This window comes from Hemitrygon akajei, chromosome 21 (genome assembly GCF_048418815.1).
Source record: "Hemitrygon akajei chromosome 21, sHemAka1.3, whole genome shotgun sequence".
Taxonomy (NCBI): domain Eukaryota; kingdom Metazoa; phylum Chordata; class Chondrichthyes; order Myliobatiformes; family Dasyatidae; genus Hemitrygon; species Hemitrygon akajei.
Window position 1 is genome coordinate 51,448,570 of NC_133144.1, and position 26,781 is coordinate 51,475,350.

General features: G+C 40.9%; 1 protein-coding gene across 1 annotated transcript in view; it reads left to right on the forward strand.

Moving 5' to 3' along the window:
• Positions 1–281: 281 nt before the first annotated feature.
• ret (ret proto-oncogene receptor tyrosine kinase) overlaps positions 282–26,781 on the forward strand; it is a 129,587-nt gene continuing 103,087 nt past the window's right edge. Inside the window, exon 1 of the mRNA XM_073025399.1 lies at positions 282–455. Coding sequence (XP_072881500.1) covers positions 404–455 — 52 coding nt within the window. The 5' untranslated portion in view covers positions 282–403. The remainder of the gene's footprint in view (positions 456–26,781) is intronic.

Genomic DNA, 26,781 nt, shown 5'->3' on the forward strand with positions numbered 1-26,781 from the left:
GTTCGGTCTCTCTGCTCCCCGTTTTCCACCTGCTGCACGCGCACTTGAGTTTGGCCGCTTGATCTCCCCATCACCCTCTCCCCCAATCCTCACAGAAATCCAGCAAACGCCTTCCTTGTCTTGTTCTGACCCACAGCGTCCCCAGGAGCCCTGTTGGAGAATTTCCCAGGCAGCTGATTCTGATTTCTAATTAACTTTTCTCCGTGATCAACAGCGGAGAATAACCATCTCCAACCAGGATCAGGATGGGGGCAGTGTGAGAGAGAAAGAGAGAGAGGCGGGAGAGGGAAAAAAAACCCTCAAGCAACCTTTCAGATCAACAAAAAAAAATCTCAGTTTGGACACAGAGGAACTGGTAACTGGAGAGAAAATAACGAGAAGGCAAACTCCAAGTGAATGGAGGATGTGTTCACTGATAGGGTCCTGCACGTTACTCGCCTTATTTCTTTCCGAAGGTAAGGGTTATTTTTGTATAGTGATATTTGCAAAGTGAAAAGTTAGACGAGAGTGATTGCGCCGCACCGTGTATTTTCTCTTTGGGAATCTGACATGAGATGAATTTATTCGCAGGATAGAAACTTTGATATGCAATGGCAAGATTTAATTTTGTTTAACACTACAACTAACTTCGACAAGGGATTTTTTTCAGCGGAGTTTGTTTTATGTGTAAGGCGAAATTGCAAAATTAAACTTCGCTGGGATGGGTCTTCCGCAAGCAAGGGGTTGAGCACCCTTGGCTAAAATAATCAAGTTGCGAATTCCTGGTGATGGAGACACCGCGTTCAGTTACTCTGCTGGTTCGGTCCGTCTCTTGGCCGGCGGACTCCCTGTCTGCCAACCTCACCACCCCCCGCCCCCGCCTCCCTTTCAAGGATGAGAGAGTATCCCTCGAACATCAGCTACAGTCCACCGGGATGGTCGGGGAAAGGGATTTCGGCTCCTCAGTTAGCAGCTGGTGCTAACTAAGAGGAAATTTGCGTGAAAGGGAAAAAATAGATCTAAACTACAAAAAAAGACAAAGGGTCTAAAATGAAAGCAATGCAGATAGCACAGTGAGTGATCTAGGTTCCGAATTCTCCTCACGATATTGGCGGTATAAATCGCTTTGAAGTTTATCAGGCAGGGAAACGTAATGATCCAGTCCTGATCTTCGTTAAAGGCCAGTCGGTAACCGGTGATGAGCTCTATCAGCTGAAACTTAGCTGTCAACACGGGAAAGGGAATCAGATTCAGAGGCAGAAACAGACAATGATGGAAATCTGAATTGAAAGCAGAATGTGTAGTGATCACCGATAACGAGCTTCATATACGGGGTAGACTATACTCTCTGAACAGTGCGCATTAAAGTTCTGTTCCCAAATGTTTATGAAATTTTATGGATGTTGAGGGAGATGCGTTCTGCTTTCGCTAAATTCGCAGCGTCGCCTAGTTCGACTTACTTGAAAATTCACACAGTGCCGGAACGTATTTTAGTGATTGGTGTGTATACGGGGTTGCAATTAGACAGAAGTGCCGAATGTTAATTCAGAAATAAGCGTGTATTTCAGTGTTAGAATGATATATCACTGCTCCTCGTCGTATTAAAGATTTGCTGTTTAGCTAGAGTTTGTGAAGAGATGTGGAATGTAAATGTGCATCGACGTTCAAGGCTGTACTTCAAATACCGGTGTAATTTATATAGTTTATTGAAAAAACAGGAATTATTGGGGAATGTATTTGAAATTGTTCATCACTGGGTTCTAGTGGTTGAACATCACACAACCTAGTGTTTTTTTTCGCTGTTGTATATTGATTTAAATATGATTTTTTTATTTTGGGCAGCCAACTATTCCTCAGCAATGGAAGAATATTTTTGAGTCTGCTTGTTAATGTTGCTACAGACGAACAAAGAGCAAAGACAACCATCCTCTCCCACCGCCACAAAACAATTAATACAGTGCATATATTTATTTAAATACAGATTACAAAAAATGTTCAAGTAGAGGTTTATAATAAGTCGTCTTGTACTAAATGGAACTTCCCTTCACACAGACGGGAACTATAATGGATTTGTACAATACCTTTCATAAACTCCAATGGATTAAAATGATTAACCCACTGTACACCATTAAATGTGTTCGTGATATAAAATAGAAGGGGTTCGTACATATTTGGTTGGTGAGAAGGATTCAAAGAGGCTGCAAAGGGATAGCTATAGAAAGGTTATGCAAGTGGCCAAGATGGAATACAAATTGGGAAAATGTGAGGTTTCATCAGAAGGAAGATGAAAATGTAAATAATTATATCAATTGAATCTAGCCACAAAATGATGTGATATTGAGAACCATGGACAGGTAGTTTCAGGATAAGAGCTCATAAATTTAGGAGGAGCCTTCTTCTCTCATAAAGTGAAGAGTCTTTGGAATTCTATATCTCCTGGAGCTTTGGGGCTGGAGTTATAGAATATACTCAAGGTGGAAGTTGACCGATATTTAAACAAAAGGGAGTCCAGGGGTATGGGAAGGTCATGGGACAGTGGTAGAGGGCAAAGACTGGATTCTGAAGAATGGCAGAGCAGGATTGATGGGCTTGACAGTCTTCTTTCATTCCTTTTGTTTTTATGTACTTAATGAAGACTCATTAAAGTATAGTTTATATTATAATCTAGGGAATGCTGCATAGAGACCAATGTCCAGATAATCTTTTGGCCCTATTGCTTGAAATATGGCCTGGAGGCAAAGAAACACCCACAAAATGTTGGAGAAACTCAGCAGGTCTGCTGTATCTATGCAGGGAAATGAACAGCCAATGTGATGTTTGATGAAGGGTCTTGGTCGAAATGTCGACTGTTCATTTCCTTCCATAGATGCTGTCTGACCAGGTGAGTGCTTCCAGCATTTTGCATGTATTCCTCAAAATTTCCAGCACCTGTGGAATCTCTTATGTCCCTGAAGAGGCTACACAATTTTGCAATTCAGTGGACAGAACTGCAGAACTCTCACATCCCAGAGGCAAGTTGAACGCAGTTCAATTTTTCATCTGAAGGACAACCCCTCCTGCAATGTAACAATCCCACAGCAGTGTGTTTAGGTCACTAGTAATGCCCCTCAGCTCATAACAGTCTGATTAGGAGACACCTTGCATCGGAACACTTAAATGCTTTGAATAAGCAGTGGAAGGCGTATTGCACTTCACAATATACCCACCTTCTCACCTTGACATGAGCCAAGTGTGGAAGAGTTGTGATTCCAACACCAACCTTATTAACCACCTCAGAACTCACAAAAATAGAGTGGAGGTACGTTATCCTAGAGAGGGAAGGACTATCTAAGAAGATGACAACCAACTATTTAATAACAAGAACCATACCAGTCCTAAACAGTGTATGTGTCTCATATTCAAAGGTGTATAGGTTCCTGATGGTTAGAAGGCTAAGCAACTACAAGTCAATATTATCATTCTTTAATTGTTTGTAATTCAAACTAAAAATCACAGTGATGGGCAGTGAGATGTATAGTAAGATTTCAAGCAAGGTGAAAGTTTAAATGGTAGTTAGCTTTGCTGACCAGAAATCCACGAACATAACATTATTTCCTTCAACAACACACACAAAATGCTGGTGGAACACAGCAGGCCAGGCAGCATCTATAAGGAGAAGTACTGTCGATGTTTCGGGCCGAGACCCTTCGTCAGAACTAACTGAAAGGAAACATTATTTCCTTCTGTGTTTTGTGATTAATACAATTGATCTTTTATTTGGAGTGAAACATATGCTGGGTGTTTTCTGGTCACTTTGCATCAGTCTGGAGACTGGGCAACTCTGGGCATGGGATTGTGTTGATCTCTGTGCAGTTCTCTTTTTTTTGGAGCTTTCTTGGGAACTTGGATGATGTGGTGCTTTGAGCCACCAGAATTGAACACTCCTGGGATAATATGGCAGCACTGGTCTAGGATACCAATCAGGTAACTCCCTCATTTGCTGTTCTTTCTATTCTCCTCCACTTCCAGATGCATTATCCTCGTGGCATTGACCCCACTAACATTAGTCTTGATTCTGGCCTCTGTAAGTAACAATTTCCCCATCCCTTGACCTGTCATTTCTCAGGTCACATTTCCTGACCTGTTTATGTGCACTGACCAAGATCCTCAGTTTGCAATTGCTCCTCTCCCTGGTCCCACACCGGCTTCGAACCTTGTTGATCTTCAGTCTGTTGCCTCATCACTCTCTGTACTCAAAGACCTATGAGTAATGGTTCTCCACCACCCTTATCCTGCACCACCACTGCAGCAATAAGCTCTGATGGTTCCACCAGCTCTCAAAGCCATTGTACTAGTGTACGTTGCCTCTTCCACCTAGTCTGGCTGTGGAGCAGACTGCATTTTTGATCAAGGTAATATTGGGGTAATGGTCTGCTCCAACAATATTGCAGTCACAATATGCAGCAGCACCTGAATGTCTCAGCTACTCCTTCCAATGCTTGGTTTTGGTTTATTAATGTCATGTATACCAGGATACAGTGAAACGCTTATCTTGCATACTGTTCATGTATCAGATCATTGAGCTAGAATAAAGCAAAACAGTAACAGTGCAGAATAAAAATGTAACTGCTACCAAAAGAGTTCAGTGTAGGTAAGCGATAAAGTGCGAGATCATAATGAGGTACATGGTGAATTCAAGTCCGTTTATTATACAAGAGGTCCATTCAAGAGTCTGATAACAGTGTACTTGCAAAGCAGCTCTGAATGCAACACCATGCCTGTCTGTCTGCTGATAAAAGTCTTGTGTCTAGCGCACGCCTATCACACACCTGACACCAACCTTAACAAACAGGTTTGCAAAGCAAACCACTGCCCTGGAGTCTTAAGCTAACAGTCGTCAGCAATCGGCAGATAAAATATTAACAGCCTCACCTTAGTTGATTTAAATCCTAATGTTTTTAGTAGTTTCCATCACAGCAGAAGAATGAAACATTTAAGAGAAGAAACTTGCATTGATTTTGTGCATTCCAGATCTCCAGCCTTAAAAAATACTCTTTGCAAGAGGAAATGAACAGAATTATTTTTCTATTTGCACTCAGTGGCCACTTTATTAGATATATCTGCACACCTGCTCCTTAATGGAAATATTTACTCAGCCAATCATGTGGCAGCAACACAATGCATAACAGCATGTAGACATTGTCAAGAGGTTCAGTTGTTGTTCAGACCAAACATCACAATGAGGAATAAATGTGATTTAAGTGACTTTGACCGTGGAATGATTGTTGGTGCTAGCCAGGATGGTTTGAATATGTCAGAAACTACTGACCTCCTGGCATTTTCACGTACAATGGTCTCCAGAGTTTATAGAGAATGGTGCAAAAACCGAAGAAACATCCAGCGAGTGGTAGTTCTGCGGTGGAAAACATCTTGTTAATGAGAGAGGTCAGCAGAGAATGGTCAGACTGGTTCAAGCTGACAGGAAGGCGACGGTAACTCAGATTCCACGTGTTACAACAGTGGTGTGCAGAAGTGCACCTCTGAGCACACAACACTTCGGACTTTGAAGTGGATGGACTACAGCAGAGCAGAAGTCCCCCGACGTACACTCAGTGGCCACCTCGTTAGTTACAGGAGGTACCTAATAAAATGGCCACCCACTGTCGTTTATGAATGGCTTGAGGGGCAGTGGCAGCAGGTTCAGTAACTAAAGGAGGACTGGATAACTACTTGAAGAGAGAAAAATGCAGGGATTTGAGGAAAGAGGAGTATTGAGCTTCAAAGAGCAGGCACACACAATGATTGGTTCTATTTTGTATTAACTGAAAGATTTTATAGGTGCATCTGAACCATGTTCACTGTTCAACTATTCAATAACTTCAACATTTTTGTTTTCAAATAATGACTTGAAAGAAATTATTTATGATACATTCTTTTGCCTCTCATTGTAACACTGATGCCTTACTTCTGTACTGATAAATAGTCAGTACTGTTTTGATGCTGCCTGACCTGCTGAGTTCCTCTAGCATTTTGATTTTGTTGCTCTGGATTTCCAGCATTTGCAGAATATCTGTATCTTACCTCTAATTTTAACTCAGAAACACGTACTTCTGATTTTGCTACCCCAGATACACTTGATAAGGTGCAAAACGGTTTCAGGGTACCGTGACTTATTGCTGACTATTCTGCAGATCCGTTCATCACTTTGATTATAATTGTTCTACTCTTTTAAATCTACCTCAGCGGTCTGGTGTGATGAAATGGTCTCAATGTATGACATGCTAAGCGAAGTTTTCCACTCTACCCCAGTACATGTGGCAATGATAATAGTAAACCAATTTCAGCTGTTCATTAATCCTTATTGGTTTATTTTGCCTCGGACTGCTCTTGAGAATCTGATCTAACCGGACGGATATTCCTTGTATTTACAAAGTAGTGGTTGTTTTCCATTGAGAATGGTGTTTAAGGAAGCACAACACTATTTCCAGTTGAAGATTCAGTAAACTGCAATCTTCCTTCCAGCAACATTTCAGATCAACAAAGCAGAAAACACTCATTTCCTGGTGATGTTCCTGATCTTGATAAGTTGACTTCTCCCCAAAGCAAGAGCCAGACATTTAAAGGCAGCTGCCAATAAATTCATTCAGTGATGAAACTTTGTACCTTTTTGTTTTTGTGCTTTTCCCTGCAGAATATGCATGTCATTAGTAATGCCAGCATTTATTGTCCATCCCCAAGCTGCTAAGAATTTATTAGTGGGATTGGAGTTTCCAAAGGCCAGAATGTATGTGTAGAATGCTGAGGCTTTATAAGGCATTGATTAGACCACACCTGGAGTATTGTGAGCAGTTTTTGGGCCCCTTATCTAAGAAAGAATGTGTTGGCATTGGAGAGGGTCCAGAGAAGGTTCATGAGAATGAAAGGGTTAATGTATGAGGAGCGTTTCATGGCTTTAGGCCTGTACTCGTTGGAGTTTAGAAGAATGGTGCACCTCTCATTGAATCCTATCGAATATTGAAAGGCTCGGATAGAGTAGATGTGGAGAGGATGTTTTCTAAAGTGGGAGAGTCTAGAACTAATGGGCACAGCCTCAGAATAGAGGGCCAACCATTTAGAACAGGGATGAGGAGGAATTTCTTCAGCCAGAAGATGGTGAATCTGTGGAATTCATTGCCACAGATGACTGTGGAGGCCAAGTTATTGGTACATTTAAAGCAGAATTTGACAGGTTCTTGATTAGTAAAGGTGTTAAAAGAGAGAAGGCAGGAGAATGGGGTTGAGAGGGGTAATAAATCAGCCATAATGGCTTGTGTCTTATAAATACCCTTCTCAAAACAACATCTATGAATCACATAGATTTTTACTATAATCAGATTGATTTATGGTTTCTTTTTTGACATTAACTCTTTGATTACTTGAATTGAAATTCCCTGGCTGTCACAGTGGGATTTTGAACTCATGTCTTGGGATACTGGCAGAGCAAATAACCAGTATGCCACCATACCCTGGGTTGTTTCCTCACACAGTGCACTTTCAGGAGATAAACTGTGGATTGATCATGGGAGATCTGCTGTTAATACGTCAGCTGTAATAAAAATCTCTTCATGATAGCTAGTTTTATTCGGACTCCATATTGATGACAGTTACTATTTCATTTAAACAGAAGCATAGCAGAGAATAATACTATCCCTTGGGAAGGAGATGTCCATTCATTTTACCTTTACTGCATACTCCTTCACTTCCCTGGTTCCTCCAGTCCCTCTGCTCTGCGATTAGGCCAGCACAGCAGCGTAGCAGTTATCATAATGCTATTACTGCACCAGCAATCATTGATCGTGGTTCAGTTCCCCCCCGCTGTTTGTTAGGAGTTTGTACGTTCTCCCACGTTCCAAAGGCGTACGGTTAGATTTAGTAAATTGTGATCATTTTATGTTGGTGCCAGAAGCACGGCGACACTTGTGGGCTGCCCAGCACGATCATTGCTAATTTGATTTGACACACGCCGACACACTTCACTGTCTGGTTTGATGTACATGTGACAATTAAAGCTAATCCTCCTCTTCTTCTTAATGCAACCATACTTCTATTCCTCACTGAGGTAATACACTAAAAACAAGCAACATAGATGTCCATCTAAACTTAGACACAGGTCTTGTGGCTCCCAAATCCCCTCCCCCTTGGTACACTCAGTTAGTTGCTTATTTTCTGGCTAACGTACACCCGGTGGATCACTGCAGGTGAGTCAGTTACCAAAAGGCCCACTATTTTGGTAAATAAAATGATGAAGCAGCAGGTCATGATCTAGAATGCTTGATCTTTTATGATCTTTTATCTCTTGATCTTTATGTTCAAGAGGGAGTGGATTCAATAGTAAGTTTCAAACGGGGAGCAGATGAGTATATAAAGCAGGAACATTGAAAGGAACAAGCAAGTAACTTGACAAAGAGGAACATTCTTTTAGAAAGGTGACTAACAGACACATTGGATTGAACAGCCTCCTCTGTGCCACAGCATTCTACACACATGCATACGGCTTCACGTATGTTTCTTTGAGAACCCATCAATCTTGTTCCACCAGGACATTACCAGGACTATAGAATCCCACTCATTCATTCATTGAAAAGCCTTAGAGACAGTATGAAATGTATCCACAGATTGTTGTGTTATCAGGTCCTGTCATTCTGAAACGTAACTGGCATTTTACTTTCGCTCTTGTTTGTGGGACCTAATATCACCTGTTTCATGGCAAGAGCCACTGTGCTCCATATGAGATGGTGGTGCAGGCAGCTCTCAGATACGACATTAATGCAAGTATTCTTAGAATTAAGACAAAGCCTTAAATATGCTTCACAATTTCAGTTAGTCCAGCCTTAAGAGAAATGGTTAAAAATATTTTAATTTATCTGCCACTGAATTTATCCAAGCCTCTCCTTTGCCTTTGCCCTTGTGGGAAGTGGGATGTTGAGTCATTGTATAATTGTAGGGAAGGGTATCATTATTGAAATAAAAGTCACACATCTCAAAATTGTAGTAAATCTATCAATTTCTAAATGGCTCAATGGGTCTGTGTATGTACACTCTAGTTGATAACTCCGGTTGCTCTGAAGTCATTGTTGTGCGTTACCTTGGCCTAACCTTTTCCACTCACAACTCTGTGCTGTGTTTCGACTGAGGTTGTCCGCAGCGGTTCAGTGGGAAGCACTTGTGTCTTTGTGGCTTTCCAGTCCCACTGCAGACACTTGAGCATAGATACTTAGACTGACACTTCATTACGATGTTGAGGGGCTGATGCATGAAGTGTCAGCCTAAGTCTCTATTTTGTTTTCAGTTTAGTTAAAAACGAAAGCAGGCGAGTTTTTTTAAAAAAAGAGAAAGCAGGTGAGGTCCTGCCTGCTTCTCTCTGTGGACGTTACAGAAATCCAGGTTAAGATGACTAAAATTAGCTTTATTTGTCACATGTGCAGTGAAACGTACAGTGAAATGTGTCGTTTGTGTCGTATCGAGTCAAATCAGTGAGGATTGTGCTGGGCAGCCCACAAGTGTTGCCATGTTTCCAGTGCCAACTTAGCCTGCCCACAGCTCACTCACCCAAACCATACATCTTCGGGATGTGGGAAGAAACCGGAGCACCCTTAGGAAATCACACAGTCTCGGGGAGAACATACAAACTCCTTACAGGAGTGGCAGGAATGAACCTCAGTTGGTAATTTGTGGTGCCATAAAGTGATGTGCTAACCACTATGCTACTGTGTCACTGTCACTCTTTATGTTCTTATGTAGGTATTCTGAAGAACCACAGGGGAATTGGCGAATAGGCTAATATTTATCACAAAATCTATTTCACTGAAGAGAAAAAAGTAGATTGTGGTCAGTGACATTGGAAAGAGAAATTGATTTTCTCTCTATGGGAGCTTGCTGTTCCAAAATTGACTGCCGTGTTTCCTACATTAATATTGTCACTCAATTTTAGAGGGCTTGATTCTCCGTGGAATGTCTAGTGCTGCCGGATGTCATGAAAGGTGGTATATATCCATTTGGACAGCTAATACTTATAAATTAATCTATTTTGAGAAATAATATAACACAAATGAATGCAGATCAATCTTGCCAAGCACTGTGTAATAAAAAATATAATTTTGAATGAATAGTGACTTGATTTTGAAATGGTGAAGTGAATTATACTAAAGGGCATTGTCTTTTCAGAAATACTACGCTGTTTTCTTAGGATAAACAGAGGCTCTGAAGACTTGGTACTCCGAAAATGTTGTTTGTATATTTATCAGTGCAACAAAATGAAGTTGCAGCTTTTAACTACTTGTAGCCAGATATAAACACTTTGCCTTATTAAGGTTCTTAACATGGTAGAAAATAGTGGGTCCTTTCTAGTTGATGCATTTATCCCCCAATTTTGCCCCCTTTTGCTCCTCTCTGATTACATCCCCACAAGTTAAATTTTTTTTCCCTGTACTCCTCCATTTATCATCCCCTCCCCCATTCCAAGTGCATCTATCACACTCCAACTAATAATGTAGGCCGATGTCCTGACTGTGAGATGATAATAACGAAGACCAACATGGCTCTGCTTATTGTCATTATAACTTTTGCACTACCATTACGCCAATCAGTGCAAGAGGCTATTACACATTGTAAACATACTCGGTGAGAACTTCATTAGGTACACCACTGTACCAGCTTGTTAATGCTAATATCTAATCAGCCAATCTCGTGGCAGCAACTCAATGCATAAGAGTATGCAGGCATGGTCAAGAGGTTCAGTTGTTGTTCAGACTAATCATTAGAATGGGGAATAGATGTGACCTACATGACTTTGGCCGTGAAATGATTGCTGTTGCCGGATGGGGTGGTTTGAATGTCTCAGAAACTACTGATCTCCTGGGATTTTCATGTGCATAACTCTAGAGTTTACAAAGAATGGTGTGAGAAACAAAAAGCAAAATCCCGGAGCAGCAGTTCCGTTGGGGGAAACACCTTGTTAATGAGAGGTCAGAGCAGAATAGCCAGTCTGGTTCAAGATGACAGGAAGGCAATTGTAACTCAAATAACCAGTGGAGTGCAGAAACTGCACAACACATTGAACCTTGAATTGGATGGACTACAGCAGCAGGAGATCACGAACATACACTCAGTAGACACTTTATTAGTTACAGGAGGTATCCAATAAAGCGGTTGCTGTGTTATTTTCTTTTTGGAAGTCCATTACAGGAGAAGCCCTCCCCACCAATGAGAGCATCTACAAGGAGCCCTGTCACAAGAAAGCAGCATACATCATCGAGGGCTCCCACCATCTAAGCCATGCTCTCTTCTTACCACTGCCATCGGGAAGGAGGTACTGCAGCCTTAAGTCCTGAACCACTAGGTTCAGGAATAAATATTACCCTTCAACCACCAGGCTCATGAGCTTACCTCAACCCTAAAGCTTTGGACTCACTTTCGAGGACTCTTCAACTCATGTTCTCAGTATTATCTATCTATCTATCTATTTATTTTTGTATTTGTTCAGTTTGTCTTTTGCACATTGGGTGCTTATCAGTCTTTGTATCATTGATTGTATTTCTTTTCTAATGTGAGAGACAATGATTCTCAGGATAGTATATGATATATATGTACTTTGATAATTTTACTTTGATTTAAAAAAAGTTATCTATAATGTACCCACTCCCTACTGTGGTCAACATTGATAAATAAGGATAGTGTTTTAGAGAGCAGTGCGGGTAGAAGCAAAGGGGAGGGAATTGGTCAGCAGTGAGTCAGAGACAGAAAAACATTATTATACTTCACATTGACTGTGTAGTTAGATAATGAGTGCTATTATCACATAATTAATTGTGGAACCATATTGTTCCTGCTGTGCAATCACTATTATTAGGAGAGGGATAATGTTTGTTTAAAACCATTGTATTGTTTTCCTAATAGACTCTGACTGGATTTAGATCTGCTTGTTGTGCTTGTGGTATGGGTCCGAGGGGTTGAGTGGTCTCTTTCTATTGGCAGGATGAGTTCAAGCTGTGACCTTTAAGATTTGGTGATCATCCCACTATTAGACATGTCACACACACACACAATGCTACAGGAATTGGAGGTCAGGCAGCATCTATGGAGAGGAATACAGAGTCAATATTTCAGGCTATGATCCTTCATCTCGTACTGAAACATCAGCTCTTCATTCCTTGCTGTCAATGTGGTCTGACCTGCCGAGTTTCTCCAGCATTTTGTGTGTGTTAATCTGGATCTCTGGCATCTGCAGAAGCTCTTGTGTTGGACATGTCAGTCAGTTTCTGTCTTAAAGGTGCATGGTCGTAGAGTTGTCCAGCATGCTGCAGAGGAAGTGAGAGCCAGTGAAGTGTGCATCCTCTCTGCTTCATATTACCTAAGCAGACTAACTTGCAGGCTATGTCTAAATGAATTACAGCAGAATAATTTAATCTCAGCCGTCTGTTGAATCACGAGCATAAAAGTTGACTCGTGCGTGAATGCCCCTGAAGTCTGTGCTCTGGATGTCCTGTTGCTGTTTGGGGAGGGCCCTTGGGAGCTTCTCTCCAACTTTACATTCAGGTGTTACAAAAATGTGTGGGTATCCACTTTTTGCATTTAGTTATGAGATTTGACTATGGGTGATTACCAAATGTGCTTGAAAAGGCTGCAGTGAGCTGGTTTCTTGGACTGCTGCAATCTGCACTGTGAAGGTGCAGAAGTTAGGGAGCTCCAGACCACATCCAATCAGTTCATTATCATAAATACCAGGGTGCAATGAAATTCCTTGCTCATGTGAAGCTTACAGAGCAAATAGTGATAATAAATACAACAATAAATACAGAGGCAAGTATAAAAGTACAGAACAGTGTAAAAATAGTACAATCACAGCTAGTGAGAAAAGAAATGCTGAAGATGCAATAATAGACAATGGTGGAGGGAGATGGAGCAGCATCCATCATCAAGGACCCACACCATCCAGACCATGCTCCCTTCTCACTACCATCACTGGGAAGGAGGTACAGCAGCCCTAGATCCCACATCACCAGGGTCAGCAACAGTTATCCCCCTTCAACCATCAGGTTCCTGGAACGCTGTGGATAACTTGGCTCATCACATCTCTGAACTGATTCCACAACTTACAGACTCACTTTCATGAACTCTACAACTCCTCCTTCAGTCCTGAAGTTCGGTCTTGGTCCAAAGCATTGACTGTTTACTCTTTTCCATAGAGGCTGCCTGAACTGCTGAGTTTTTCCAGCATTTTTTGAGTGTGTTCCAAATGTTCTTAGTATTATAGAGTCATAGACAACTATAGCACAGAAAGAGGCTCTCCATCCCATCTAGTCTGTGCTAAACCATTTAAACTGTTTGCTTATTTAATTTTATTGACCCAATTCTTTTGCACATTGGTTGTTTAACAGTTTTTGTTTATATATAGTTTTCCATGAATTCTACTGTATTTCTGTATTTTCCTGTAAATGACTGCAAGAAAATTACGTGGTACATTTATGTACTTTGATAATAAATTGACCAACTTTGAATTGAGGGTCTGAGACTGGGACGGTGACGTGAAGGTTCAGCAGATCTTGGACCCAGTGAAAATTTTTTTAATCAGTGCAACTTGGAGAGGAACCTGGAAGTGATGGTCTTTCTGCCTTTGTCCTTTGACGTAACAAAAGTGTAGGACAGGGGTTCCCAATCTTTTTTATGCCATGGACCAATACCATTAAGCAAGGGGTCTGTGGAACCCAAGTTGAGAACCCCTAGTTCAGGGTGAGAAAATGAAACACTGACATGCAGTACCCTAGAGTGATGCCCCATTTTTATATGGGTGTGTGAACGGCTGCTACATTCAATGGCTTTGCTAATCTTTGGAATATGAAGAGAAAACAAATGTGAGTGGTAGTGGAGAGAGGAGAGACTCGGCGATGAGAGGCCAGTGCTATTCTGCCGACTGTGTTATCCAGTGAGCAAGTCCCATCTGCCTCTGAGCACGTCCTACCCACGTACTTGTCTAGAAGGCTTTTCTGAACGTGCACCCTTCAACCACTATTTCAGGCAACTCATTCCCAAATATGCACCACCCTTTCTGAGAAGCAGTGCCCCTGATGCCCCTTTTAAATCTTTCACCACCAATCTTAAATCTGTGTCCTCTTGTTTTTGGCACCTCCTCCTTGCGGGGTGGGTGGGGGGGGGGGGGTGGGGAAGGTCTCTGTGGTTTCTCCCTGTCTATTCCATCACTGTTAATGAGACCTGGAGGTATTGGTGAGGCAGTATAAAGCAAGACTTGTTGAGGTTCGGAGGTGAAGTGCAGACAGTGTCCACCCAGTTATTGTAACCATGGAGCTAGTGGTGAGCACAAGAACAAGCAGGAGCACAGCCTTCCTATTAATTATTAATTACGGATACACATTTTTGTATAATGTGTCAAATTTAAATCTGATTATGGGACGTACATGTTGATTGATTGTCTCTTAGTTACTCCTGAACTGAGTCACCACTCCACATTAATGAGCATGAACATAGATTTGAAACCAGGAAAGGATGGTAGATCCCTCTCTGAATGACATTAGTGAACCTGATGGGTTTTAATGGCAATTAATAGTTTCGATATGACAATTGACTGAGAAGCTTTCGAATAATTCTGAAAAATTAAAAAAATTATTTTATTACTTCATTTAGAGGGTGTGAGTCTGTGGAATGAGCTGCCAGCAGAAGTGGAGCATGCGAGCTCAATTTCAACATTTAAGAGAAGTTTAGTACATGGATGGTAGGGGTATAGAAGGCTCTGGTTGCAGTGCAGGTTGATGGTTTGGCACGGACTAGAAGGACTGAAGGGTCTGTTTCTGTGGTGTACTTTCTTATGACTCTATATAGTTAATTATTAAATGTTGTTATTTAATTATTTGTAAATACTTATTAATTAAATAATTATTAATTCAACAGCCAATAATTAATTAATAATGTATCATATAATATTTTAATCATTGCATAATTAATTACATTCAACTAATTATTATTTAACTTTCATAATTATATTGCAAAAATAAAATATGTTTTTCATTCAATTCCACAGCTGTCATGGTGGGATTTGAGCCTTAACTCTGTAGATTGGGCTGATAATTTCACCACTACATAACCGTACCTGTAACACCTGTAAACCCCTTGCATTTGATTGTGTGGAGTATTCTGTTAAGCAGATTCGGCATCTTTTCCAGAAGTTAAGCTGTAATTATGTGAATCATCCATAGTTTCAGTGGGTTGAAAAACTATGGTTCTGTTGTTGGGGACTCCATTGTCAGACATTGTGATATCCAGGTAGCTCCCATAACCTAGGCAAGAAAGGGTGCTTTTCCATTGGTAGAAAACATCTGGTTTATTACAAAAAGTGCCACAGTCAGTAACCCAATGTGAACAGAATTAACAGTAATAGTAAATAGCAAAATATGGCAGGTAGTGATCTATATTATAATGAAGAGCAGGCCCTCATAAGCCACTGGCAACAACAGTCAGAAATGAGTTATGTTGGCTTAATCATGAACAGAGTGTAAAATGGATTCTCCCCTCCCCCAAACTCTCAGAATGTAGAATTAGTTCAGGTGTCTATGTCAGATTTATGATATTCTTTGCTATTTATTGATTTTTTTTTTAGAAACAGCAGAGTATTTTATCAGAAGATTAAAAAAGAATTTGTTTTATTTGTCACATGCACATCGAAACATTCAGTGGAATACATTGTTGGTGTCATTGACCGAGACAGTCCAAGGATTGTGCTGGGGGCAGCCTGCAAGTGTTGCCAAGCTTCTGGTGCCAACGTAGCACGCCCACAGCTCACCAACCTAAACACCAGAAAGTCTGCAGATGCTGGAAGTCCAAAGCAACACATGCAAAATGCTGGTGGAACTCAGCAGGTCAGGCAGCATCCTTGGAAATGAATAAACGGTCAACGTTTTGGGTCGAGATCCTTCTTCAGGACTGGAAAGGAAGGGGTAGGAGGCCAGAATAAAAAGGTGGAGGGAGGGGAAGGAAGCTTACAGGAAGGTGATAGGTGTAGCCAGGTGGGTGGGGAGGGTCAAGGGCTGGAGAATAAGGAAACCCTGATTATTTGTCTTTTTGAAATGTGGGAGGAAACTGGAGCACCCAGAGGAAAGCCCCGTAGTCATAGGGAGAATGACAGGATGGGAGTTGACTGTGATTACCCTCTACATTACCATGCTACTTCCATAATGACATAATTGAAGGTATTAGAATGTAAAATATTGTTGAATTTAACTGCATTGTATCCCACTTAAGAAAGAAATAATAAAATTAATCCCAGGTATATCCTGGTCTTGATAATTCAGAAAGATATGTCCAGAACAGTAGGTCTTACGTGATAAATTAACTCCATGTGACGGGACAATAAATCAGAACGATATGAAAGAGACCCAATGCCTCTTATGTACAGATCACCATGTCAAACTTCGCAAAGCACCTCACAATATGCAATGAATTACCTCAAAGTGCAGTGGTATTAGGCAAACAAGAGAAATTTTCACCACACTGCAAGACCACACAAAGAAGGATGAAGTTAGTTGACGGGTGTTGTATGTGAAGAAGGGCCTTTGGCCAGGTTACCAAGTCACTTCAGTAACTGATGCATGCAAACTCTAAAGAATGCAATCTGAGGAGCATTAGCATTGGGTTCTTGTATTAATTAACTAAACCACCCCTAATTATAAGATTAGTGTTATAAGGTTATTAGTGTTTTAAAATTTTCCCTCTTCAAATTCTATTGTCAATGCTTCTTAAGAATGTAATGTGTATATTATACATTGGGCAACTGAACAATTAAATTCATCTGGCATTGGTATTGCTTTACTGTTGTCACATGTACTGCCATATATTGAAGACCTCTTGCTTTGCATCCATTTGACAGATCACACCATACATAATTACTTTGAGGTAGTAAAAGGAAATCAGAATGCAGAATATGGTGTTGCAGTTCCAGAGAAAGTGCAGTGCAGGTAGACAAATAAAGTGCAAGAGCCAAAGGGAGGTACATTGAGCGGTCAAGAGTTCAGGAATTCATCTTTTAGTGTAAGCCAGGTCCGGTCAAGAGTGTTATAACAGTGTCTTTGAGTCTGGTGGTTTGTGCTCTCAGGCATTTGTACCTTCTGCCTGATGGGAGAGGGGAAGGAGAGGGTAGCCAGACTGGGAGGGGCCCTTGATTATATTGGCTGAGTTCCTGAAGTAGCAGGATGTGTAGATGGAGTCAGTGTTTGGTTGGTTTGATGGACTGGGCTGTGTTCAAACACCTCTGCAATTTCTTCTGATTATAGGCAGGTTCAGTCTGCTGTGATGGATAGTGTACTTTCTACGGTGCATCTAAAAAGTTGTTAAGCAACATTGGAGACATACCGAATTTTTCTGGCCTTCTGAAGACGTAGAGGAACTGGTGTACTTTGTTTTTTGGCTGGAAGCATTGTGTGGCTGGACCAGGACAAACTGTTGGTGATACACCTGGAAGCTTCAGGGTCTCAACCATCTCCACCTCATTTGTTTCAGGATGGTTAATTTAAATACACCAGTTTGTGAAGTAACTGGACAACGGCGGGGAAAAAGTCAATAGATAGCTCATTGTGTAGACTGTTGTGGTTCATTGTAGAAACAGAAATTTGAAACATTTATCAAGATTTTTGTAAGTAACCAAACATGCTGTATTTTCCCAAACTACGGTAATAGCTGTAAAACACCTCAAACTACAGCACAATACCCAAAAAATTCAAATCTTTATACCTTAATCGACCTATAATAAGTTGTTTTTGAAGTATGGAACATCAGCAAATACGAGATATTGAGGGCTGAATAAAGTGGGTTAAAGACTCCAAAAGACCAAAGCAAAATACCACCATGTAACCTTATTGGGGAAAATTATGTTGTTTGGTATAAAACTATTTGCCAATGGGCTCTGGTCCATTCTGTACTCCTGCCCAGAACAGTCTGACCGTGCTGTTCGAAGAAGTTAAGTTTAATATATTTCACGGGGAGAATGGAGAGTGTTTGGCCGCCTTCTTAAATCTACATTGTACTTCTTCCTGTGTATCCAAAGTCTACAAATTGTGAATTGTTCCGTATACAGAGGCTGACATTCAGATTCACTTAGTTATCACAAGTACATCAAAACATACGCTGAAATGCTTTGTTTGCGTTAACAACCAACACAACCTAAGGAGGTGCTGGGGACAGCCCGAAAGTACTGCCACACATTCTAGCATATAGCATGCCCACAATGTTCGGCAGAGCAACAGCAGGGAATTCCGTTCCTGAAAACGTGCAGAAAAGTCATGTTCAAAGCACAATAATTCAATAGAAAATCAGCGTGAATGCCCATGCTGCAGATTTTTGGTTATATTCTTCATAGAATTCAATTATTAAGGGAAATGTTTCTTCAAAGTGATTCTGAAAACGTGTGGTAAGGTAGGAAAGAAATCAAGAGCATGAATCACGTGATGACCAGCAAATGAACAGCTCGTCCAGTCAAGTATTTTACGAAGTTCAATTAATATATTGTTAATAAATTGAGTGAAGCTTTTAACAAACATTGGTTAGTGTGTCACTGAAAACATATTAATTTGTCTGTCTATAGTGACTGCTGGCAAAGGGACCATCAGATTGAATTAGTTGGAAGCATTAACTTCATTGAATTAGATGTCTGAAAGTTCTAATCACATTAAAGTCATGTGCCCATAGGTGGGCCAATACGACTCTGCACCTCTGAGGGTATTTCCAATGCCACAGGTGGTGCTCTTTGAGTGAAACATTATATCCTGGTCCTTTCATTGTCAGAAGGCTTTGTGGTATGATTGAGAAAGTAGAGAGCTCTCCCCACATTCAATGTCACCAATAACAAATAATAAGTAAATAAATCATGCAAAAGAAGTGTTCATGAATTCATGGAACATGCAGAAATCTGATGACATAAGAGAAGACAATCTTCATAAAAAGTTTTGCTGATTGGAAGAAAGTACAGAGGTGGTTTTATTACACTGAGAATAATAGGTGTGAGGAACACGTTGCCAGGGTGGTGGTAGAGGCAGAAATATTTGGGGCATTTAATTGTCTGAATAAGCAAAATGAAAGAAAAATGGAGGGCTATGTGGGAGAGAAGGGTTCGATTGATCTTGGAGTGCATTAAAAGATCGGTACAACACATGGGCTGAAAGGCCCATATTGTGCTGTACTGTTCTTTGTTTTAACATTGAGTGTGGGCCTTCAGGCTCCTTCGCTGATGGTAGTAGTGAGAAAAGAGCAGTAAGGGTCAGAATGGATGTGGCCTTTCTGAGGTGATCCCTTCTTGAGACACTGCCTTTTGACGGTGGCCTCAATGGTGACTGTGATGGAGCCAGCTTGGTCTACAACCTTTTCCAGCCTCTTTTGATCCTGTGCATTGGCTCCTCCATAGCAGATGGGAGCAACCAGTCAGAATGCTCGCCACAGTACAGCTGTAGAAGTTTGCTGGAGCCTTCGGTGACCTACCAAATCACCTCAAACTCCAAATGACATATAGCTGCCATTTTGCCTTCATCATGATTGCATCAATATGGTAAGCCCATGATAGATCCTCCAAAATGTTGACACCCAGAAACCCAGTGTTTGTGGGAGGAAAGGAATTGCTGCTATTTTGGATCACCATTGCAGGGACCAACCCGAACACCAAACCCTTGAGCTCCCGCAGATGCTGCTTGACCTGCTGGGTGCTTCCAGCTGATTGCCTGTCGCTGTCTTCAGTCTTTGCTTGCGGTGTGTAGTAAAACAAAGATCCACAACCACGTGAGTGGGATATTTCCCCACTTCAGTCCAAATTTGCTAACCACTAATCTTAGTAGATTCACTAGCTAGGTAGCAATGGATAGTGGAAAACAGAGAAAACAATCACTGTAAATTTAACCAATCCTGGGACTGAACCAGTCAAACTCACGATGACAATAAAAATTTATGAATTAATCAATGTATATAATTGTTGCATCATGTTTTAAAAATATATAGAAGAACATTAATGTAGCAAATCAATCTCCTCTGGAGATCATTTAGTTCAAGTGCGTTTTTAAAAAAAAAACGTTTCTTTGTAGTTAATGTGAAGTTTCATGCAAATTTGTAGCATGGAATTATATGCCTTTTATACTAAGTAGATCTGGTTAATTCTCCAGTTTCTCTGTCATTTTGAGAATCTTTACACAACAGTTCACAATATTTTTAATGTCATATTATTATATATTGCAAAAATTGAATTGACACCTTGGAATGATGGATAGCCTGTGCAGGTTCCGGTTACCTTAGAAATGGAGGAGAATGACCCTCTGAAGACAGGGAGTCCTACCAGTGTTTGCATGCTTTAGAAAGCAATAGATTGTGAAAAAAACGTGAGGTCATCCACTTGGCTTAGAAATTAGAGAGCAGAATATTTCCTTAAATCAATAGAAACAGAAGGGATTGGTGATTAAAAGCACCTGGTTGTCCTTGTAAATGGATTATTGAGTGTACAGTTTATAGGCAGGTGCAGCAAGCAAGCTGGAATGGAAATGGGTGGTTGTTATTGCAAGCAGATTTGAGACTATCGTAAAGATAACATACTGTAAATAAAAGAGCCCTGGCATTGGGAATATTTTATACAGGTTTAGTTCAATGGTTCAATATAATATCAGAGACTATATCAGAATCAGAGTCAGGTTTGTTATCACCAGCATGTCATGAAATTTGTTAACTTAGCAACAGCAGTTCAATGCAATACATAATATAGAAGAAAAGGAAATAAATAATTAAATCAATTACAGTATATGTATATTGAATAGATTAAAAATCGTGCTAAAACAGAAATAATATATATTTTAAAAAGTGAGGTAGTATTTACAGGTTCAATGCCCATTTAGAAGTCAGATGGCAGAGGGGAAGAAGCTGTTCTTGAATCGCTGAGTGTGTGCCTTCAGGCTTCTGTACCTCTTACCTGATGGTTAGAATGAGAAAAGGGCATGCCCTGGGTGCTGGGGGTCCATAATAATGGACGCTGCCTTTCTGAGACACCACTCCCTAAAGATGTCCTGAGTACTTTGTAGGCTAGTACCCAAGATGGAGCCAATTAAATTTACAACCATCTGCAGCTTCCTTCGGTCCTGTGCAGTAGCCCCCCCCCCCCCCCCCCCACTCCATTCCAGACAGTGATGCAACCTGTTATGTTGTATATAACATTCAGTAACAACCAGCATACATCCTGAAATTCTTATTGTTCACAGACATTCAGGAAACAGGAAAAAACCCAAAGAATGAATGACAGAACCCCAAAGCCCCCTCCCATGCATAAGCAGCAGCAAAAGCATTAACCCTCCCCACCTTACTCCAGCAAAGCACCAACATTTTGAGGATGTGACTAAGCACATTGATGAAGGTAGAGCTGTCGATGTAGTGTATATGGATTTCAGCAAGGCATTTGATAAGGTACCCCATGCAAGGCTTATTGAGAAAGTAAGGAGGCATGGGATCCACGGGGACATTGCTTTGTGGATCCAGAACTGGCTTGCCCACAGAAGGGAAAGAGTGGTTGTAGACGGGTCATATTCTGCATGGAGGCTGGTGACCAGTGGAGTACTTCAGGGATCTGTTCTGGGACCCCTACTCCGTGATTTTTATAAATGAGCTGAATGAGGAAGCGGAGAGATGGGTTAGTAAGTTTGCTGATTACTCAAAGGTTGGGGGGTGTTGTGGATAGTGTGGAGGGCTGTCAGAGATTACAGTGGGACTTAGATAGGATGCAAAACTGGGCTGAGAAGTGGAAATGGAGTTCAACCCAGATAAGTATGGAGTGGTTCATTTTGGTAGGTCAAATATGATGGCAAAATGTAGTATTAATGGTAAGACTCTTGGCAGTGTGGAGGATCAGAGGGATCTTGGGATCCAAGTCTATAGGACACTCAAAGCTGCTACGCAGTTTGAATCTGTGCATTAGCCTTCATCAATCATGGGATTGAGTTTAAGAGCTGAGAGGTAATGTTGCAGCTATATAGGACCCTGGTCAGACCCCACTTGGGGTACTGTGCTCAGTTCTGGTCGCCTCACTATAGGAAGGATGTGGAAACCATAGAAAGGGTGCAGAGGAGATTTACAAGGATGTTGCCTGGATTGGGGAGCATGCCTTATGAGAATAGGTTGAGTGAACTCTGTCTTTTCACCTTGGAGTGACGGAGGATGAGAGGTGACCTGATAGAGGGGAACAAGATATTGAGAGGCATTGATATGTGGATAGTCAGAGGCTTTTCCCCAGGGCTGAAATGGCTAGCATGAGAGGGCATAGTTTTAAGGTGCTTGGAAATATGTACAGAGGAGATGTCAGGGATAAGTTGTTTTACACAGAGAGTTGTGAGTGTGTGGATTGGCTGCCAGTGGCAGTAGTGGAGGCAGAAATGATAGGGTCTTTTCGGTGACTCCTGGATGGCTGCATGGAGCATAGAAAAATAGAGGGCTATGGGTAAAGCCTAGGTAGTTCTAAGGTAGAGACATGTTTGGCACAACTTTGTGGGCCGAAGGGCCTGTACTGTGCTGTATGTTTTCTATGTTTCTAAACACCTCCCCAAGGAGACCTTGATCTGGAGTCCATCAGAAAACTACAGTCCATAACCCAACACTTCGGTATCTCAGACAGGCTCTCTAGTGAAGGGCAGAGAGGCTGCTCCTGCAACAAACGGGAGTGGGAGACCAGCGGCTCACTGTTTTGATGTCACAATCTGCTGCACCACTTCTCCGAGTTCCCTGACTGGAGGACTGAAAGCTCCCACCCTCCATCGAGAGGTAGAGAGTTCACCTGAATGTAGAGTCCTTTTGACTCACCGCCTGCTAACCTCATATTTCAGTCTCCGGCTACGTTGGTGAGGAACTGGGTCATCCATGGGATCACAGAGAAATGCCAGGACACATGCTGTTTTCCTGCCTAAGGAAGGATTTTACTTATGACAGGGGGAAATGCAACAGAGATTCAACGGATCAGGTCCCAGGCTGGAGGGCCTGTCCTGTCAGGGGCCATTAAGCTGGGTGGGTTTACATTCTTGAGAGTCTAGAAGGATGAGATAGAATCAATTTGAAACATACCGAGATGCAGAGATAATTTTTTTTCCTCCTGGATGGAGAGTCAGGAATCAAGGGTTGTAATCTCAAAGTAAGTGGTTGGTTGATCAGCAGGTCAAATGAAAAGAAATTACTCTTCTCAAGAGGCAGTGAATCTTCAGAGGACTGTGGACATTCACTCACTGAGTGCTTCCAGCTCAGAGATCAATAGAATTTTTTATATATGTTAAGGTATCATGTAATTGGCGAAGGAAATACGAGATAATCCATGATGTTATTGAATGAATGAGTATGGGTGTGGGCCAGATGGACTACTCATACTTTGGTTTCTTACATCCTTGTATTTTCTTATTGAAGCAATTAAGGCAGGCTCAGAACAGAACACTGAAGCCTGAAAATCACACACATGATGAACCAGAAGGGTTCAGAATATTCTGAAAGCGGATTAACATTAGGAGGGATCAATTTAGAGCTTGTAATCTGATTGAAGGGATTCAGTTAAATGACATCAGTGAAATTAGCAATGTCTATAACCCTCATTACAGTCCTCAAATTGGATTATTGCCTTTTGAAGCGAAGTGGGTGATACTAATTCTAATTAACTTTTTCATTTAGTTTGGATTGCCTCGCATTGATTGGAGAGGGGCAGTTAATAACTGATCCATGGTGATAATTGCACTGAGGGGTAGATCAATATAAAGCCAAGGCAAGTAAGGACAGCAGAGATTAAATACTGGGAATTACTATCTGGGCAAATAACATCATTATGTTTCCAATGAAGTCAGAATATTGTTTACCTAATATCCAAAATAATAGTTAAACAGTAGGGGGCGCTATGGTAGTTAGTGCAATGCTGCCATTGTTCAGCGTGTTGGAGTTCAGAGTTCAATTCCAGTGTCACCTGTAAGGAGTTTGTCCCGTACTTTCTCCCTGTGACCCTCCGGATGCTCCGGTTTCCTCCCACATTCCAAAGATACGCTGGTTAGTAGGTTAATTTGTCATTGTGAATTGTTCTGTGATTAGGCCAGGTGGGTTGTTGGACGGCGCAGCTTGTTGAGCTAGAAAGGCCGCTTCCGTGCTGTATCTCTGAATAAGTAAATAATCCAACAGTTGCCTATAACATCTCACTGGGGGGCATTGGTTAGCACAATGCTTTACAGCAGCAGCTGTTCGATCGGGTTTCAAATCCAGCCATTCTCCATGAGGAGTTCATTGTTCTCCCCATGACTGCATCGGTTTCTTCTGGGAGCTCCAGTTTCCTCTCATTTCCAAAATACATACGGTTAGGGTTAGCGAGCTGTGGGTGGTGCCAGAAGCATGGAGACAGTTGCAGGCTGCCCAGCACAAATTTTGCTGATTTGATGTAAATGATGCACATATAACAAATAAACTAATCTTAATCATTCTAAACTCTCAAGAATGATCCTGGTTGAATACTGCCTTGTTGAGCATTGCAGTGCTGAAATCTTAACTCAGGATTATTAATCTTAAACGACCAAACAAAATTGGCTTGATAGTCATTACCTATTAAGTTATCAGTCAGTGTTATCAACCATGAGTTCTTCATCCACTTGCTGTGAAGCACACCCCATGGGAAGTGTATCAGATTATGAGAAACAGTTGTCTTCCCAGCACCTTAACAATGTCCCATTGTTTAAAGTCATGTTAAGTCCTCTTGACCCAGCTGACTATCCTTCAATATTTGCTTATTGATGGTAAAGTTTGGAAAACTGAATTGAGGTCATAAGAAGTTTCAGTTTTCTTCAAAATGTTGCAAATCAGATTTTGAAGTTGCCATGTGTTGTGACTTTTGGGACAGGCTTAGCTTTATGAATAAGAATGGATCACAGCAGAAATGTGCAATTTGCACACTGTTCAGATACATGTCAAGCACTTGCATTTTGACAGTGACAATTTAGAACAGTACAGTACTAGAACAGGCCCTTTGGCCCACAATATTGTGCCAAATTAATTAAATTAGCAATTAATATCATCTCAACTTCATGACATCTCAAGTTACAACTCTCAGTAACCACCATTTTTATAACACAGAATGATTATTGGTGAAGTTGGTTGTACCTATAGAAGTTGACATGGTCTCTTGGAGACTCTTAGATAGGCACATGGATGAAAGAGAAATGGAGGATTATGTGAGAGGGAAAGCTCAAACTGATGCTGGAGTAGGTTAAGGGTTGGGCACAATATCAGAGGCTGAAGAATCTGTACTAAACAGTACTATTTAATGGTCTAATTCCAGTGTTTCAATAATGTGAAGGGAGTGATTACTTCCTTCTGACAGTATGAAAAGAACCTGGGTGAATAGTGCAGCACACCATCAATAGTGCATTGATATATTATCCTAGATTATGTCTCTCGAGTGGTGACTAGACCAGGTCCTTTCAATCCATGACCTTGAACAACATGCAAGGACCAGTGTTTCTTCATTGAAGATGACGATTGTTGGTAGGTGTCCATCCCTGGCATTTGATTTGGATTTTGTTATGACTGGTACTGACGTCATTTTCTTTAGCGGTCTCTACTGACCATTTTCACTGTGGAGCAATAACTGTTCACTGGGACACAAAATCAAATTAAATTCTGACCCTGTCATTTGATCTTTTAACCTATTGGTTATTTCTAACACTTGGACATTTTGAAGTTATTTATAAGCAGTGTTTGACAGAGTTTTATTTAAAGATGAATGTTTCTCTCTGGATGGTGTGGCTTGAGTTATTCTGAGTATGTAGAATTATGAGTTTAGATTTATTTTTAAACTAGTTTATTTTTGATTCTTTGATTATGGACTCTATTTTAAACTCACTTTTCTCCGAACCCTACTCAACGGTGAATAACTTTCTTGTCAGTTATTTAATTGTTCTTTAATTATTGCATCTGATTTGCTCCAAGCCTCTCCAGCTTACACAATTCTTTTCTTACATATTGGGTTTGAGTGCATACCATGAATGTTAAATCCACTGTTTGAGTATTGAGCAGAGTTCTAGTCACCATATTATAGAAAACATGTGTTACACTTGGAGAGGGTGCAAAGGAGATTGGTGAGGATATTGCCAAGACTGGAAAATTGAAGCCATGAGGAATGATCGTATTGTTTCCTTTGGAATTGAGGGAGCAGAGAGGAGACTTAATTGAGGTACATGAAATTACATGGGACCTATGTCATTCAGGATGGGGGTTATAAACCTGGAGACAGAAATTTTAAGCGATTGGTTGATGAATCAGAATCAGTGCCATACAGCATGTTGTGAAATTTATTGCTTTGTGGCAGCAGTACATTACAATACATAAAATGTTATAAATTGCAATAAGAAATTTATACATTCATATACAAAACAATTTTTTATATTTAAAATTTAATTTTATATAGTTTGTAATTATATATGGTAATATACTGTAAAATATATATTTATGGTACTGTGCAAAATTCTTAGCCGCATATACATAACTAGGGTGCTTAAGACATTTGCACAGTACTGTAGTAATTTTAAGTATTGCACTGCACCAGTGCCACATAAAAAAATTCATGACATATGTAGGTGATGATAGACTTGATTCTGATATGGATGTCTGCTGTGGTCTAAGAATGGGAAGGGGGCCTGGAGAGGGGAATCGTGGTTGGGAAAAGAGGAGGGAAGAGGGGAGGGAGCAGGAAGCACCAGAGAGACATTCTGTAATGATCAATAAACCAATTGTTTGGAATCAAATGATCTTGTCTGGTGT